This window comes from Natator depressus, chromosome 28 (assembly GCF_965152275.1).
Source record: "Natator depressus isolate rNatDep1 chromosome 28, rNatDep2.hap1, whole genome shotgun sequence".
Taxonomy (NCBI): domain Eukaryota; kingdom Metazoa; phylum Chordata; order Testudines; family Cheloniidae; genus Natator; species Natator depressus.
This window is the reverse complement of record NC_134261.1, coordinates 1,223,268-1,239,828: the sequence shown is the minus strand read 5'-3', so window position 1 is coordinate 1,239,828 and position 16,561 is coordinate 1,223,268. Positions and strand designations below refer to the sequence as shown.

The following is a 16,561-nucleotide window of genomic DNA, read 5'->3' as shown; positions in this document are numbered from 1 at the left end:
GCCCCGCCCCTGGGTGCCCCCCCGGGGGCGTCCCCTGCCCCGGGATCCCCCCCCCCGGGTCCTCACCGAGCCCCCCACCCCCAGAGGGACCCGGCCTTTCGCCTACCCCCCCAGAGCTGCACCCAAGGGTCACCCCTTTCTCTGACCCCCCCCAGCCCTGCTGCCCCCCCCGTTAATTTATCAGTGGCAGGGCCCACTATAAATGGTTTCGTTTATTGCTACGCGATAGATTTAACCCTTTGTTGGAAGCACCAGCTTCTATACCCCCCCCCGTTACCCATGGACATTCAGCATCCCCAGGAACCAATCACAGGCTGGCTCCCCACCGCGGGTCCCCCCCCAGCACCCCGCAATAAATCCATCCCCAGAGCGACGGGGCTGCAGCCTCTGGCGTCAGGACTCCTGGGTTCTCTCCCCAGCTCTGGGAGGGGAGTGGGGGCTGGTGGGTTAGAGCAGGGGGAGCTGGGAGCCAGGACTCCTGGGTTCTCTCCCCGGCTCTGGGAGGGGAGTGGGGGCTGGTGGGTTAGAGCAGGGGGAGCTGGGAGCCAGGACTCCTGGGTTCTCTCCCCGGCTCTGGGAGGGAAGTGGGGGCTGGTGGGTTAGAGCGGGGGGGGCTGGGAGCCAGGACTCCTGGGTTCACTCCTGACCTCTCTACCTAGCCTATCTATGTGTCCGATTTCCCCCTGCCCTAATGTGGGGGGGGTCCCCCTCAGGCCAGGTCCAGCTGGGCAGGTGTCGCCCACCCCACCTCTGGAGCCCAAAAGCTCAATAAAAATGGATGCTACAGCTCCCTGTGTCTATTTCCAGGGGACCCTGAACCCCCCCTCCAGATTTCCCTTGCACAGGGGGGCGGGGAATGGGGCAGGGCACCTGGCCCCACGGGTACCAGCCCCCACGTGCAGAGTCCCCCCCCCATCCCCCACAGTTCAGGGCCAGTTCGGGCTTTTTAAAAAATTGTATTTTTGCAACAAGAACAAAAAAATTCTCCAGGCAAAAATTTCAAGTATCTGCCCCACCCCCGGCAGATTGGGGTGGGGGGGGCAGGATTCAAGTATCAGAGGGGGCAGGGTCTGGGTGCTCAGGTGCATTGGAGGATTTCGGGGGAGGGGGACCCAAGCTGTTGCCCCCTCAAAAAGGGAGTTAAATCCCCCTTGACTGCTCCCCCCAAGGGGGTCAGAGGTCAAGGGAGCAGGACTCCCCTCCAGCCCCCGCAACCAGCAGGAATCTCCGGGGGACGGTCCACCCCCTCTTTGCCCCGCCCCCTCAGTGCAGTCCCCGCCCCACAGGGGGAGGGGCTTAAGGCTCTCCGGCTTCTGCCCTCCCCCCTGAGGGGAGGGGCACAATGGATTTGACCCCACCCCTCACTTCCTCCTGTGAAAAGGATGGAGCTGGAAGGCCCCCTTCCCCTGGGCACACCCAGAAGGGGCGGGAGTCACCTCAGGCCCCGCCCAAGGGGGAGGGGCTTAAGAGCTTGGCCGCACCCTCTGCCCCTCGCAGGCATGAGTCTCTATGCCCACCCCGCCCAAGGGTGGGAGGGGCTGATGGGTCCTCCCCCCAGGGGAGGAGCAACAGAGCCCGTGCAAGGAGGGTGGGGCCTGTGCTCCTGGGACACCCCCCCTCCAAGGGGAAAACACCCTGCCCCCTGTCCCCTGTCGCTCACGGCCCATCCCCCTCCGGCATGGCCCTGGCCTCAGCCACACGCCCAAGAAGCGAGGGTTGGGTGGCGGGTCGGGCATGAGCCCCCAGGAAGGGCGGGGCCCCGAGCAGAGGGGGCGGGGCCCCGAGCGGAGGGGGCGGGGCCCCTCAGTCGTGCCCGGCCTCGCTGAGGGGCATGTGGCGGATGGTGTGGAAGATCCAGTCCATCTTGGTGGTCCAGCCGCCGTGGTGGGCTTCGTTCATCTGCTTGGTGAAGTACTCGAGCGCCTCCGGCTCCGACTTGTCGAGCGCCAGCGTCTTGCGCAGGTAGGCGATGTCGTCGAAGGACTGCAGCTCCGGCAGCCCCGAGCTCAGCATCAGCGAGAACAGGCTGATCAGCAGGTTGGCGTGGTGCCGGATGGCCAGGTAGGCCGTGTAGCACATCTCCTGGAACCTGCCGGGGCCCAGCCGGGGGTCAGGACGCCTGGGTTCTCCCCCCGGCACTGGGAGGGGAGGGGGTCGGGGGGTCAGAGCGGGGGGGCTGGGAGCCAGGACGCCTGGGTTCTCTCCTGGCGCTGGGAGGGGAGTGGGGACAGGTGGGTTCAAGCGGGGGGGCTGGGAGCCAGGACACCTGGGTTCTCTCCTGGCGCTGGGAGGGCAGTGGGGGCTGGTGGGTCAGAGCAGGGGGGGCTGGGAGCAGGAGGGGGCCTCACCTCTCGAACTCCTTGGTCTTGGTGCACTCCGGCACCCCTTTGCTGATGACGAGGAGGAAGTCCTGGGTGAGGACGAAGGGAACCCGCTCCCGCTTGTAGCCGAACTTCTTCTTCTTGTGGTCCAGGAAGTGGCCGAAGTCGATGTGGAAGAGCTGGGAGAACGAGTCGGAGGATGGACGGGGCGCGGGGCCTGTGCCCTCTGGGGGGCGCCGGCTCCCCTCCGGCCCCAGGGCGGGGCCTGGCTGGCTCCGGGGGGCGGGGAAGGGGGAGGGGTCTCACCTGCCCGTCGTCCTTCACCATGATGTTGCTGTTGTGACGGTCGCCGATGCCCAGAACGAAGGTGGCCACGCAGTACCCGGCGCACGAGCGGGTGAAGAGGTCGATGGCCGCGTCGTAACTGAACCAGAGCACCAGGGGTGAATCAGCCCCCCCGGCCCGCCTCTGCCCGGCGCCCTGCCCCACGGCCCCCGCCTCCCGCCGGCCCCCCGGCCCCCGCGGACCCGGCCTGACCTGTCCCCCTTGTTCTTGTCCTTCAGCCAGTGGTGCAGGGCGTGGCTGTTAAACTGCAGCGCCCCCTTCAGGCCGCCCTTGCACTGGATCTGCATGATGGTGTGGGAGCTCTTCACCACCTCGATCAGCCCCACGCAGTCCCCGATGGACAGGCAGCCGTAGGGCAGCATCCTGGGGGGGGCAGGAGGGAGGATGAGACAGGGACCCCCTCGCCCGGCGCGGAGATGCGGCCACCTCTGGGGCGGGGCGGCCGGTGACCCGGGGACCCCTCGCCCGGCGCCGAGACGCGCCCACCTCCCCCATTGAGCCCCCCCCAATTCCCGACTCCCCCCCCAGCAGAGCAGGGACGCGGGTTCCCCCCCCAGTACCGAAGGTCCAGTCCTTGGTTCTGCCACATATTCTCCATGATCCGGATGATCTGCAGCGTCAGCATGTCCTGCCGGAGGTCTACAGCCAGAGACGGACAGACGGACTGCAGCAGCGCCCCTCGCCCCCGACCCGCAGCCCCTGCCCCCCCAGCCCTGCCGGCGCCCCTCACCCCCGACCCGCAGCCCCTGCCCCCCCAGCCCTGCCGACGCCCCTCACCCCCGACCCGCAGTCCCTGCCCCCCAGCCCTGCCGACGCCCCTCACCCCCGACCCGCAGCCCCTGCCCCCCCGGCCCTGCCGGTGCCCCTCACTCCTGACCCGCAGCCCCCTGGCCCGCCCAGCCCTGCCGGTGCCCCTCACTCCCGATCCGCAGCCCCTGCCCCCCCAGCTCTGCCAGCGCCCCTCAGTCCCGACCCCCAGCCCCTGCCCCCCCAGCTCTGCCGGCGCCCCTCACTCCCAACCCGCATCCCCTGCCCCCCGAGGTCTGCCGGCGCCCCTCACTCCTGACCCGCAGCCCCCCCTCACCATCCCCATTCTTGAAGATGATCTCGTGGTTGGTGAAGAGCAGCTCTGACATGATGTCCGGATTCTCCCAGTTCAGCCAGAGCGGCCGCTTGGCCGATGACATGATCCTGCATTCGTCCAGCCTGGAAGGGTCGGGGGGACCTGTCAGGGAGAGAACCCAGGAGTCCGGGCTCCCAGCCCCCACCCCCCCCCAGCTCTAACCCACCAGCCCCCACTCCCCTCTCAGAGCTGGGGGGAGAACCCAGGAGTCCGGGCTCCCAGCCCCCCCGGCCCTGAGCCGGGGACAGGACCCAGGAGTCCTGCGGGCCTCACCGGACGTTGCCCAGCTGGTGGACGGGGTTCAGGGGGCAGACGAAGCCCTGCAGAGCTTCCATGTAATCCGGGCGTCTCATCTGCTCCACCAGGAACTTCATCTGCATCTGGGGGAGATGGGGGGGTCGATTACTGGGGGCAGGTAAGAACCCAGGGCACAGCCCCACTCCTCCTCCACCCCAGGGCAGGGGGGAGCTCCAGGATCCTGCTGGAATGGGGACGGGGTCACAGATCTGCCTGGGGGGAGGGGCAGGGAGGCAGATACAGGGCTCTGATTGGGGGGAGCTGCGGATTGGGAGCGAGGGGCGCCGGCCGGGCTGGGGGGCTGGAGTGAGGGCGCGGGCCGGGGGGCTGGGGGTCGGGAGCGAGGGGTGCGGGCCGGGCCGGGGGGCTGGGGGTCGGGAGCAAGGGCGCGGGCCGGGCTGGGGGGCTGTGGGGTTGGGAGCGAGGGGCGTGGGCCGGGCTGGGGGGTCGGGAGTTGGGGGCGCCGGCTGGGCTGGGGGGCTGGGGGTCAGGAGCGAGGGGCACGTGCCGGGCTGGGGGCTGGGGGTCGGGAGCGAGGGGCGCGGGCTGGGCCGGGGCCTGGGGGTCGGGAGCGAGGGGCGCGTGCCGGACTGGGGGCTGGGGGTTGGGAGCGAGGGGCGCAGGCCGGGCTGGGGGCTGGGGGTCGGGAGCGAGGGGCGCAGGCCGGGCCGGGGGCTGGGGGTCGGGAGCGAGGGGCGCGTGCCGGGCCGGGGGCTGGGGGTCGGGAGCGAGGGGCGCGTGCCGGGCCGGGGGCTGGGGGTCGGGAGCGAGGGGCGCGGGCCGGGCCGGGGGCTGGGGGTCGGGAGCGAGGGGCGCGGGCCGGGCCAGGCCGGGCTGGGGGCTGGGGGTCGGGAGCGAGGGGCGTGGGCCGGACTGGGGGCTGGGGGTCGGGAGCGAGGGGCGCAGGCCGGGCTGGGGGTCGGGAGCGAGGGCGCCGGCCGGGCCAGGCCGGGCTGGGGGCTGGGGGTCGGGAGCGAGGGGCGCAGGCCGGGCTGGGGGCTGGGGGTCGGGAGCGAGGGGCGCGTGCCGGGCTGGGGGCTGGGGGTCGGGAGCGAGGGGCGCGGGCCGGGCCGGGGGCTGGGGGTCGGAAGCGAGGGCGCCGGCCGGGCCAGGCCGGGCTGGGGGCTGGGGGTCGGGAGCGAGGGGCGCAGGCCGGGCTGGGGGCTGGGGGTCGGGAGCGAGGGGCGCGTGCCGGGCTGGGGGCTGGGGGTCGGGAGCGAGGGGCGCGGGCCAGGCCGGGGGCTGGGGGTCGGGAGCGAGGGCGCCGGCTGGGCCAGGCCGGGCTGGGGGCTGGGGGTCGGGAGCGAGGGCGCGGGCCGGGCCGGGGGCTGGGGGTCGGGAGCGAGGGCGCCGGCCGGGCTGGGGGCTGGGGGTCGGGAGCGAGGGCGCCGGCCGGGCCAGGCCGGGCTGGGGGCTGGGGGTCGGGAGCGAGGGGCGCGTGCCGGGCTGGGGGCTGGGGGTCGGGAGCGAGGGGCGCGGGCCAGGCCGGGGGCTGGGGGTCGGGAGCGAGGGCGCCGGCCGGGCCAGGCCGGGCTGGGGGCTGGGGGTCGGGAGCGAGGGCGCGGGCCGGGCCGGGGGCTGGGGGTCGGGAGCGAGGGCGCCGGCCGGGCTGGGGGCTGGGGGTCGGGAGCGAGGGGCGCGGGCCGGGCCGGGGGCTGGGGGTCGGGAGCGAGGGCGCCGGCCGGGCCAGGCCGGGCTGGGGGCTGGGGGTCGGGAGCGAGGGGCGCAGGCCGGGCTGGGGGCTGGGGGTCGGGAGCGAGGGGCGCGTGCCGGGCTGGGGGCTGGGGGTCGGGAGCGAGGGGCGCGGGCCAGGCCGGGGGCTGGGGGTCGGGAGCGAGGGCGCCGGCTGGGCCAGGCCGGGCTGGGGGCTGGGGGTCGGGAGCGAGGGCGCGGGCTGGGCCGGGGGCTGGGGGTCGGGAGCGAGGGCGCCGGCCGGGCTGGGGGCTGGGGGTCGGGAGCGAGGGCGCCGGCCGGGCCAGGCCGGGCTGGGGGCTGGGAGCGAGGGCGCCGGCCGGGCCAGGCCGGGCTGGGGGCTGGGGGTCGGGAGCGAGGGGCGCGTGCCGGGCTGGGGGCTGGGGGTCGGGAGCGAGGGGCGCGGGCCAGGCCGGGGGCTGGGGGTCGGGAGCGAGGGCGCCGGCCGGGCCAGGCCGGGCTGGGGGCTGGGGGTCGGGAGCGAGGGCGCGGGCCGGGCCGGGGGCTGGGGGTCGGGAGCGAGGGCGCCGGCCGGGCGGTACCTTCGGGGTCTCGTCTCTCTTCTCCTGCCGCAGGGTGTCCGTCAGGTTGACGAGTTTCTCCATCGCCTCCACCTGCCGGTTGAGGTGTTTCAGGTACATCCCGCAGCCCCGGCAGAACGCCTCCAGCATCAGCCCGAAGCGCCGGCTCACCGTCCTGCTGTGCATCTCCGACCTGCGGGGGGCGCCACAGGCACGTCGCCCCTGACTGCCGACCCGCAGCCCCCCCCAGCCCAGCCGGCGCCCCTCGCTCCCCCCGCCCAGCCCTGCCCCCCTGTCCCGGCCGGCGCCCCTCGCTCCCGCCCCCCAGGCCTGGTGGGGAATGGGGTCCCCGTTTCAGGGCCCTGGCGGGCGGCGCCCACTCACTTGAGGTGCCAGAAGTAGAAGTGGCCGATGCGCTGGTTGGTCAAAGCCCTGCGGAGCAGGAACCGGGCCAGCGGGTTGTCCAGGTATTGCTCGTACTTCAGAACCTGCCCGGGAGGCGGAGAGACGGGCTCAGCCCCTGGGGGCGCTGGGCTGCAGGGAGCAGGGCCGGGGCTGGGCCGGGGCGGGACAGGGGCCACAGGTGGGGGGTCCGGGGTGTGGCCGGGGGTTGCCAGGGGCCAGGACCGGGGGGCGGGATGGGGGCACGGCCTGGGGGGGGCGGGATGGGGGTGCAGGACGGGGGCACGGCCTGGGGGCGGGACGGGGGACACGGCCTGGGGGGCGCGGCCTGGGGGCGGGACGGGGGGCGCGGCCTGGGGGGGGCGGGATGGGGGTGCAGGACGGGGGCACGGCCTGGGGGCGGGACGGGGGGCACGGCCTGGGGGGGGCGGGATGGGGGTGCAGGACGGGGGCACGGCCTGGGGGCGGGACGGGGGGCACGGCCTGGGGGGGGCGGGATGGGGGTGCAGGACGGGGGCACGGCCTGGGGGCGGGACGGGGGACACGGCCTGGGGGGCGCGGCCTGGGGGCGGGATGGGGGGCGCGGCCTGGGGGGGGCGGGATGGGGGTGCAGGACGGGGGCGCGGCCTGGAGGGCGTGGCCTGGGGGCGGGACGGGGGGCACGGCCTGGGGGGGCGGGATGGGGGTGCAGGACGGGGGCACGGGGCGGGGGGCGTGGCGGGACCTGGACCAGCTGGATGAGGTACTGGCTCAGCTTGTCGTCCGTCAGCCCCTGGGCCAGGCACTGGAGGGCGAACTCCCGCACCCGGGGGTCGGGGAAGTTGCAGTCCAGCAGCTCCATGGCCAGCTCCGGCGCGATGAGGGGCCATTCCCGAAGGAGGCAGTACATCTGCGGGGGCAGAGACAGGCTGGCGGGGCCGGCGGGGCAGAGAGCCCCAGCCCGCTCCCGCCCGTCCCCCGGGGCTCGGAGCCGGCCGGGGGGGGGGCGGTTCCAGGTACCTGAGCCACCTCGTCCCGCGAATTCCACTTGACGGACAGCAGCAGCTTGGGCAGCGTCTCTGGGATGTTCACGCAGTAATGGCTGCAACAAGAGCAGGGTGGGGGGGGCGTCTGAGGTTGTGCCCCCAACCCCCTGCTCAGCCCCCCCACCACATAGGGGCGAGAACCCAGGAGTCCTGGCTCCCAGCCCCCCCTGCTCTGACCCACCCGCCCCCACTCCTCTCCCAGAGCCGGGGAGAGAACCCAGGCATCCTGGCTCCCAGCCCCCCCCTGCTCTGACCCACCCGCCCCCACTCCTCTCCCAGAGCCGGGGAGAGAACCCAGGCATCCTGGCTCCCAGCCCCCCCTGCTCTGACCCACCAGCCCCCACTCCCCTCCCAGAGCCGGGGAGAGAACCCAGGCATCCCGGCTCCCAGCCCCCCCTGCTCTGACCCACCAGCCCCCACTCCCCTCCCAGAGCCGGGGAGAGAACCCAGGCATCCCGGCTCCCAGCCCCCCCTGCTCTGACCCACCAGCCCCCACTCCCCTCCCAGAGCCGGGGAGAGAACCCAGGCGTCCGGGCTGCCTACCGGTGCCTCCAGAGGAAGTCTTTCTCCTGCTCGGTGATCTCCGACAGGGGGTCGCGGTGGCAGATGCTGTGGAGTTGCTCCAGTTCGTTCTCCAGCAGGCTGCTGTCCCGGGCCAGGCGGTTGCTCTGCAGGGAAACGGGGTGGGGGGGTCCCCCCAAAACACCCAGTGTGCTCAGCCGCCACCCCCTCGAAGGGACAGGCCCTGTGCCCCATTCCCTTCCCCCCTGGGCCAGCCAGTCCCCGCCCTGGGGCTGGGTGGGAGCCAGCGCCCCGCAGAGGGGAAGGGCCCCCCCTTACCAGCCCCGTGAGGCAGCAGTTGAGGCCCAGCTCCCGCGACATGCTCCGGTTCGCGTGATCCTCGATCTGCGCCTCGTCGGCGAACTTCACCGCGTGGCTGAACCAGGTAAACTCGAGCTCCAGGCAGGGGGTCTCCTGGGGGGGGGGAGAGGGGGGTAAAAAGGGGGTCAGAACCCTAAGCACCCCCATCCCCATCCAAAGGGGACTCCCCACCCCCAGCAAAGCACCCCTAAGTCACCCCAAAAACAATGTGCTCAGCCCCTTCCAATTTATGTAGGCCCTACAATAACACACAAGAGGGCCACATGGATCTATTATTGTAGCACCTCCATAGATCTCCCTGTGATGTGGTCTTGTTGCCCCGCCATCCTGGGCAGATTATGCTGGCCCTGTGTATTTACGTAGGCCCTACTGTGATTATGTCCGGGAGACGGCACCACTGAGGCTTGTTTACGGTTTCACAGCGGGTGTCTCTAAGCGCTTAGCCGGACCGTCTTGGCCTGGTGCGTTTTGAGTAGGCCCTACCATAACTGCCAGCTGCGGGCGGAGAGAAGTTGGCTGCAATACTGCTAACCACCACGAGAGGGAGCAAACTGGGCTTCCGGCTGCAGACAGGCGAGGGGGGGGTTAATAGCCAGATACCCCACTGCGGGATGGGACGGGACAGAGCTGGGGGGCCCAGGGCCAGACTGGTCAGGGGCTGCGGGTCGGGAGTGAGGGGCACCGGCTGAGCAGGGGGGCAGGAAAACACTCACCTTGTTGGGGTTGGAGCCCCCCACACCAATGGGGTTCAGTAAGTCCTCCAGGCCGTGGGGCACCGGCCACAGGTTCAGCGCCATCTTCCCAGCCACCAAGGTATCTTTGTAATCAAAGAGATTGACGTTCCCCCACGCCAGGGGGCAGTGTTCCTGCCAGGGGGCGGGACAGAGACCATGGGGGGGTCACAGCCAGCCTGCCCCCCAGTCCCCGCCCCCCTGAGCCAGCCAGTCCCCACCCTGGGGCCGGGTGGGAGCCGGCGTCCCCTAGAGGGGACAGCCCCTGTGCCCCATTCCCCACCCCCCCGAGCCAGCCAGTCCCTGCCCCGGGGCCGGCGCCCCCCCAGATGGGACAGGCCCCTGCCCCATTCCCCCCCACACCTCTTTCGCCCCCTTGCGGCCCTTGACGGAGCAGATGGAGAGGCAGAGGCGGGCGGCACGGGGCAGGTCGGCGAGGTAGATGTCGTACGAGAGCCATTCGTTCCACCTGGGGAGAGGGACACAGGTTGGGCTCCGTACCGACGGACACGGGGGGAGGAGCCCCCCAGCCCGTTCCTGGCCACCCCACAGCGGGGCAGGGGCCAGGGCTGAGTGAGGAGGGAGAGCACCCCCTGCCGGGCCCCCCCCGCCCCTCTACCTGGGGTTGGAGCAGGGAACACGCTGGGTGTTGACGTTGTCGCAGAGGGGCTCCCCGCCGTGGTAAATCCCCGTCCGGACGTAGATCTGGGAAATGGGAGAGAAGGAGCCATCATGCCAGGGGACCCAGGAGTCCTGGCTCCCAGCCCCCCCTGCTCTAACCCACCAGCCCCCACTCCCCTCCCAGAGCCGGAGAGAGAACCCAGGAGTCCTGGCTCCCAGCCCCCCCTGCTCTAACCCACCAGCCCCCACTCCCCTCCCAGAGCCGGAGAGAGAACCCAGGAGTCCTGGCTCCCAGCCCCCCCTGCTCTAACCCACCAGCCCCCACTCCCCTTCCAGAGCCGGAGAGAGAACCCAGGAGTCCTGGCTCCCAGCCCCCCCTGCTCTAACCCACCAGCCCCCACTGCCCTTCCAGAGCCGGGGAGAGAACCCAGGAGTCCTGGCTCCCAGCCCCCCCCCCCGCTCTAACCCACCAGCCCCCACTCCCCTCCCAGAGCCGGGGAGAGAACCCAGGCGTCCGGCCCCCCTCGCCTTGTCGATGTCGCGGACGTTGACGTTGACGTAGGTCGCACACAGCACGCGGATGCTCAGCAAGCTGGGGACGGACCAGAGGGAGGTGGCGGGCAGGTCCCCGTTGGCGTGGGCGCCGGGGCCGGCCCGGCGGGCGTAGGAGGGCAGCAGGAAGACGTTGGCCGGCAGCTGGCTGTACAGACTCTCCTTGGACATGAGCATGAGGTGGGGCAGGCGCCCCACGGCGATGCAGTTCCTCATGTACTGGGGCAGAGAGAGAGAGAGAGCGCGAGAGCACGTTCCCACCTCGTACTGGCTGAGCGGGCTGGGGGTGGCCGAGCGGGGCCCCGGGCCCTCACCTCGTACTGGGTGAGTGGGCCGGGGGTGGCCGAGCGGGGCCCCGGGCCCCAGCCCTCACCTTGTACTGGCTGAGCGGGCCGGGGTGGCTGAGCGGGGCCCCGGCCCTCACCTCGTACTGGCTGAGCGGGCCGGGGGTGGCCGAGCGGGGCCCCGGGCCCCGGCCCTCACCTTGTACTGGCTGAGCGGGCCGGGGGTGGCCGGGGTGGCCGAGCGGGGCCCCGGCCCTCACCTTGTACTGGCTGAGCGGGCCGGGGGTGGCCGAGCGGGGCCCCGGCCCTCACCTCGTACTGGCTGAGCGGGCCGGGGGTGGCCGAGCGGGGCCCCGGCCCTCACCTCGTACTGGCTGAGCGGGCCGGGGGCGGCCGAGCGGGGCCCCGGGCCCCGGCCCTCACCTCGTACTGGCTGAGCGGGCCGGGGGTGGCCGAGCGGGGCCCCGGCCCTCACCTCGTAGTGGCTGAGCGGGCCGGGGGTGGCCGAGCGGGGCCCCGGGCCCCGGCCCTCACCTCGTACTGGCTGAGCGGGCCGGGGGTGGCCGAGCGGGGCCCCGGCCCTCACCTCGTACTGGCTGAGCGGGCCGGGGGCGGCCGAGCGGGGCCCCGGGCCCCAGCCCTCACCTCGTACTGGCTGAGCGGGCCGGGGGCGGCCGAGCGGGGCCCCGGGCCCCGGCCCTCACCTCGTAGTGGCTGAGCGGGCCGGGGGTGGCCGAGCGGGGCCCCGGCCCTCACCTCGTACTGGCTGAGCGGGCCGGGGGCGGCCGAGCGGGGCCCCGGGCCCCAGCCCTCACCTCGTACTGGCTGAGCGGGCCGGGGGCGGCCGAGCGGGGCCCCGGGCCCCAGCCCTCACCTCGTACTGGCTGAGCGGGCCGGGGGCGGCCGAGCGGGGCCCCGGCCCTCACCTCGTACTGGCTGAGCGGGCCGGGGGCGGCCGAGCGGGGCCCCGGGCCCCGGCCCTCACCTTGTACTGGCTGAGCGGGCACTCCTGCAGCAGGTACTCGTCGGCGCCGCACACCTTGAGCAGGTACTGGCCCTGGTACTCCTGCAGGCAGCGCTGCAGCTGCTCGGGCGCCAGGTGCAGGCTGCGGCTGCGTTTGCGGATGGCGTCGGCGATCACCTGGCCGGGCAGCGCGTCGTGCGGGGCCGCCAGGGTGTATTTCTGCTTGTCCAGGTGGGGCGAGACGATCACCCACACGGCCACCATCAGCCGGCCTGGGGCGGGGCCACGCGGGGGGGACAAAGAAAGGAAAAGTAGGGGGGCTGCCCTTTGTCCCCCATCCCAGACCCGCTTCTTCCACCCCATGGGACCCAGGCCCCCGCCACGGCGCGCACACTCCGCCCCCACCCTGGGACCGCCCCACTTGCTCCAGGCCCCCCACTTGCCTCTGCCCCATGGGGCTCAGATCACACAGTCCCCCACTACCCCATGGCGCTCAGACCCCCAGGGAGCACAGGACCCCTTCCCCCCCCCACGGCGCTCAGACCCCCAGGGAGCACAGGAACCCCCCCTCACCCTTGTCCAGCTTGCTGTAGACATGTTTGGGCAGCTCGGGGCTGGACTCCACGTTAGGGGGGTAGACGTAGAGGGCCTGGCTGTGGGGCCCGCCGGCCTCCCGCGTCTCCACGGCCTCGCGGCACACGGCCAGGATGGAGCGGCGGAAATCCTGCACCTCGGGGTCCTTCACCAGCTCGAACTCGCAGATGGGCATCCCGATGGCGAAGCCTGGGTGTGGGGGGGCGGGCAGGAGGAGGGGGCTGAGACCAGACAGAGCCCCCCCCTCACCCGCCACCCCCCCCTCACCCGCGCCGAATCTAGGCCTGGCCCCGCTCACCAATCTCCCGGTTGAGGATTTTCTCCTCCCGGTTGCCGACCGGCTCGATGACCTTGAGGATGGGCTGGAAGAGCCGCAGGTCACACAGCCGCCGGGACTCGTCGAAGAACTCCTCCCGCTCGGCCTCCTGGGTCACCCCCACGAAGATGTAGGAGGATTCGTCCTGGGGCGGGGAGGGCACAGATGCTGCAATCCGAACCCCCACACACCAGCCCCCCGCCCCTCCCAGAGCCAGGGAGAGAACCCAGGAGTCCGGCTCCCAGCCCCCCTGCTCTAACCACCAGCCCCCAACTCCCCTCCCAGAGCTGGGAACGGAACCCAGGAGTCCTGGCTCCCAGCCCCCCGGCTCTGACCCACCAGACCCCGCACCCCTCCCAGAGCCAGGGAGAGAACCCAGGAGTCCGGGCTCCCAGACCCCGCTGCTCTGACCCACCAGACCCCACACCCCTCCCAGAGCCAGGGAGAGAACCCAGGAGTCCGGGCTCCCAGCCCCCACCGCTCTAACCCCCCAGCCCGGGAAGGGACCCAGGCGTCCGGCTCACCTGCAGCAGGTGGAAGAGGGGGTATTTCCGGGCCTCTCGGAAGAGCTCGTGTTTGATGCCCAGCAGCGCGGCCTCGCGCAGGCACTCCAGGGTGACCAGCATGCCGTTGGGGAGGCAGCAATCCACCATGATCCGGGGGGGCATGAGATGCAGCCCCCACAGCTCCCCGGACGACGGCCGCGGCGGCATGGCTGCACCGGCGGGGGGGGGCCCCCTGGCCCTGCTAGAGACGCGGCCCGGGAGTAAGGCGTCGGGCCCACCTGCGGAGAGAGCAGACATGCCCCTCACTCCCGGCCTGCAGCCTCCCCAGCTCCGCCGGTGCCCCCCACTCGCGACCCACCGCCCCCACGCCTGTGTTCCCCCTGCCAGCTCTCCTGATTCCCCTCAACCCTGACATGGCGAGACACAGGCCCTGCCCCAGCTCGAATCAGGGCCCCGTCGTGCCGGGCGCTGCACAGACACGGGGCGAGAGACAGGCCCTGCCCCAGCTCGAATCAGGGCCCCGTCGTGCCGGGCGCTGCACAGACACGGGGCGAGAGACAGGCCCTGCCCCAGCTCGAATCAGGGCCCCGTCGTGCCGGGCGCTGCACAGACACGGGGCGAGAGACAGGCCCTGCCCCAGCTCGAATCAGGGCCCCGTCGTGCCGGGCGCTGCACAGACACGGGGCGAGAGACAGGCCCTGCCCCAGCTCGAATCAGGGCCCCGTCGTGCCGGGCGCTGCACAGACACGGGGCGAGAGACAGGCCCTGCCCCAGCTCGAATCAGGGCCCCGTCGTGCCGGGCGCTGCACAGACACGGGGCGAGAGACAGGCCCTGCCCCAAAGATGCAACAGTGGTTTTGTTGCCTGCTTGTAGAGAATTGGGGGCTGGGGTCAACTTGTCTCTCCCCACCGCTTTCAGGCTAGCTCACCTTCACTGGGACCCCGGCACACAGGAGCAGAGAAGCCAGAACTTCCCAGCAAGCGGCAAGATCCATCCAAGAGGAGACAGAAATTCACCAGACCTCCACTTTTATTATTTAAACACCCCTTCTGGTTAATCCCTCACATCCCCTGTGCCTACCGACCCTTCCAGCTGGAATAACGCCCAGGAACCGCGGCGGGATCATTCGTGCCGACTCCTGCCTCAGTTCCCCCGGCAGTAAAATGGGCGCAATCGCACTTCTCTCTGGGTGGACTGGGCAGGGTCTCTCTCTTGGTGTCTCTGCAGTCTGGGGCACAATGCGGGGCCCCTAATCTAGGTTGCGGGGGGGGATCTTTGCAGCACCCGACACAAGGGTGGGGTCCCCACTCTGGCCCCGGGCCTGTCGGCGGTGCTGAGAGGTGTCTCTTTTCCCCTCGTCTATGAATTCCTCTGCCCTTGTCAGACACCCAAAAGCCAGACAGAAGCAGGAAGTGCGAATGACTGGAGACAGACAGAAGATGAAATTCGTGCTTTAGACACCCCCCCTCCCTGCCCCATTCCCGACCAAGATCAGGGTCCCCCATTGTGTCAGGCCGCTGCAGACCCTTTCCACCCCCGACCGAGATCAGGGGCCCCGGTGTCCCCACCCCTATGAGCTTACAATCTAAACAGACCTAGCTCAGGAAAAGGGAAACAGCAGCACAAAGAGGGTAGGGGGTGTCATGGCGTCCCCGGGCGATGCTCTGGATCTGCTCCCTACGAAGCCAGGCAGGACTCTGGGGAAGTCTCCTCTCTAGGAGCAGCCTGTCTCCAGGGCAAGAAGCTCACCCGGCTTCCCCCTTCCTGGGTCTGACCTCGGAGCATTCAGCCTCCTCTGCTCCTCCCTGTGCTTCCCACAGCAAGTCCGCCCAGGCGGGCTCCTGGGGCAGCCAGAGGGTCCTGCCCCCCAGCTCCGCAGTCAGACGTGACTCTCAGCCAGCCAGTAACACAGAAGGTTTATTAGATGACAGGAACATGGTCTAACGCAGAGCTTGTAGGTGCAGAGAACAGGACCCCTCAGCCAGGTCTGTCTTGGGGCCAGGGAGGCCAGAGCCCAGGTCTGGGCCTCCCTCCATTTCCCCAGCCAGACCCAAACTGAAACTCTCCCGCCCCCGCCTCTGGCCTTTGTCTCTTTCCCAGGACAGGAGGCCACCGGATCTCTTTGTTCGCCAACCCCTTCAGCTGGCACCTTGCAGGGGAGGGGCCCAGGCCATCAGTAGCCAGGGTGTCGGCCATTCTCTGTGCAGACACCATCGCACTGGCCCTCTAGGGCTCTGCCACAATCACACCCCCTTATCCCACTACCTGGATACTGAAGAACTGCCTAGGGGAAACAGAGGCACCCACACAGTATTCAGAGACAACATTAAGAACATTCCCACTTCGTCACAGGAGGCAAAGAGACATGCCCAAGGTCACCCTGGCAGCTCAGTGGCGGAGAAGGAGGCTGAGGGGGGCGGAGGGGGAAGACCGATACTTTTTGAATCCCAGTGAGCCAGGTGATATCCTAGGGCCCTTCCTATCTGGAAGCAGCTCCCAGGTGACAGCCTCCCAGCCTCCCCTCATCCCCTGCCCCGCTAGAAACCAACTCCCAGCACCAGAAGGGGGAGGAGGGGGAAACCCCATGCCAGCCCAGAAATCCCCCCTTTTCTTCCCCTGCTGACCTGCGTTTTGTTTTCTTCGTTCAGGGAACACGGGAACACCCCCCCCTAAAAAGTAAGGGGGTGGGGGGAGCTTGTCTTTCTGATCTCCCTAGATGTTACTGAGGGCTCAATAATGTTTTCTCCCCCCCCTCAACCCCACCCCAGAGAGGGGGACCCTGGCTACTTACATGCTGGCTGGGTCTGTGCCTTTAGTCGATTTCCTCTTGCGAAACTGACCAACTCCCACAGCCAGAAGGGGAAGGTGGGGGGGGACAAAAAAAACACAGGATTTTTAGTCCCTGAACTGAGCAACTCAAGCCCCCAATGCCAAACCATCCGCACCCCCCCAGCAGCTAGGAGAGAAGACGGAGAGACATGTCTGCAGCTGTGCAAAATCCGTCTGGCTTCCCCCGCTGCATATTTCCTCCCCTGCTTCTCTCTCTGCTCAGAGTGGGAAAAGCTTTTGCAGGCAGTATCCGGGCATGGGAAGGCAGGGATTTCCGCTAGATTCACACTCACACAGCTGGGGAGGGTTCATTGGAAAATGGCACCATCAAATCAGATTCACTCTGCAGCCAGAAAGAGAGAGGCAGGCCCAGGACTTGGGGACTAGGGCCAGGGTGAGATGATTCTTGCAAGCCAGACAAATCTGCTCCTGGAAAAGGAAGGGATTTGTGCTTTTTATAAAACTTCATCGCTCTGGCAAATTGTCTGAGGATCAGGAGGGGGACAGAGGAGAGAGATGTCTGCGACTAGCTATATAAGGGGTACAGGGAAAGAT

At 70.4% G+C, this 16,561-nt stretch overlaps 1 protein-coding gene across 2 annotated transcripts; it reads right to left on the bottom strand.

The window, feature by feature from the left end:
- Positions 1-1,310: 1,310 nt before the first annotated feature.
- LOC141978838 (phosphatidylinositol 4,5-bisphosphate 3-kinase catalytic subunit alpha isoform-like) lies at positions 1,311-16,245 on the bottom strand. Of its 2 annotated transcripts, XM_074941169.1 has the most exons (22): positions 15,969-16,244; positions 13,195-13,454; positions 12,653-12,815; positions 12,334-12,543; positions 11,782-12,032; positions 10,489-10,731; positions 9,959-10,044; positions 9,703-9,808; positions 9,322-9,474; positions 8,567-8,701; positions 8,270-8,394; positions 7,701-7,782; positions 7,426-7,590; positions 6,684-6,787; positions 6,321-6,492; positions 4,063-4,169; positions 3,751-3,872; positions 3,227-3,305; positions 2,859-3,029; positions 2,628-2,745; positions 2,349-2,500; positions 1,313-2,089 (listed from the first exon to the last, which is right to left on the bottom strand). In XM_074941169.1, exons 1-22 carry the CDS (start codon positions 16,114-16,116, stop codon positions 1,804-1,806), a joined length of 3,438 nt encoding a protein of 1,145 aa, XP_074797270.1. In that variant the 5' UTR covers positions 16,117-16,244; the 3' UTR covers positions 1,313-1,803. The 2 variants fall into 2 exon arrangements, with proteins under 2 accessions (XP_074797271.1, XP_074797270.1); XM_074941170.1 differs by lacking the exon at positions 7,426-7,590 and having other exon boundaries at positions 1,311-2,089; positions 15,969-16,245.
- Between the last annotated feature and the right edge of the window lie 316 nt (positions 16,246-16,561).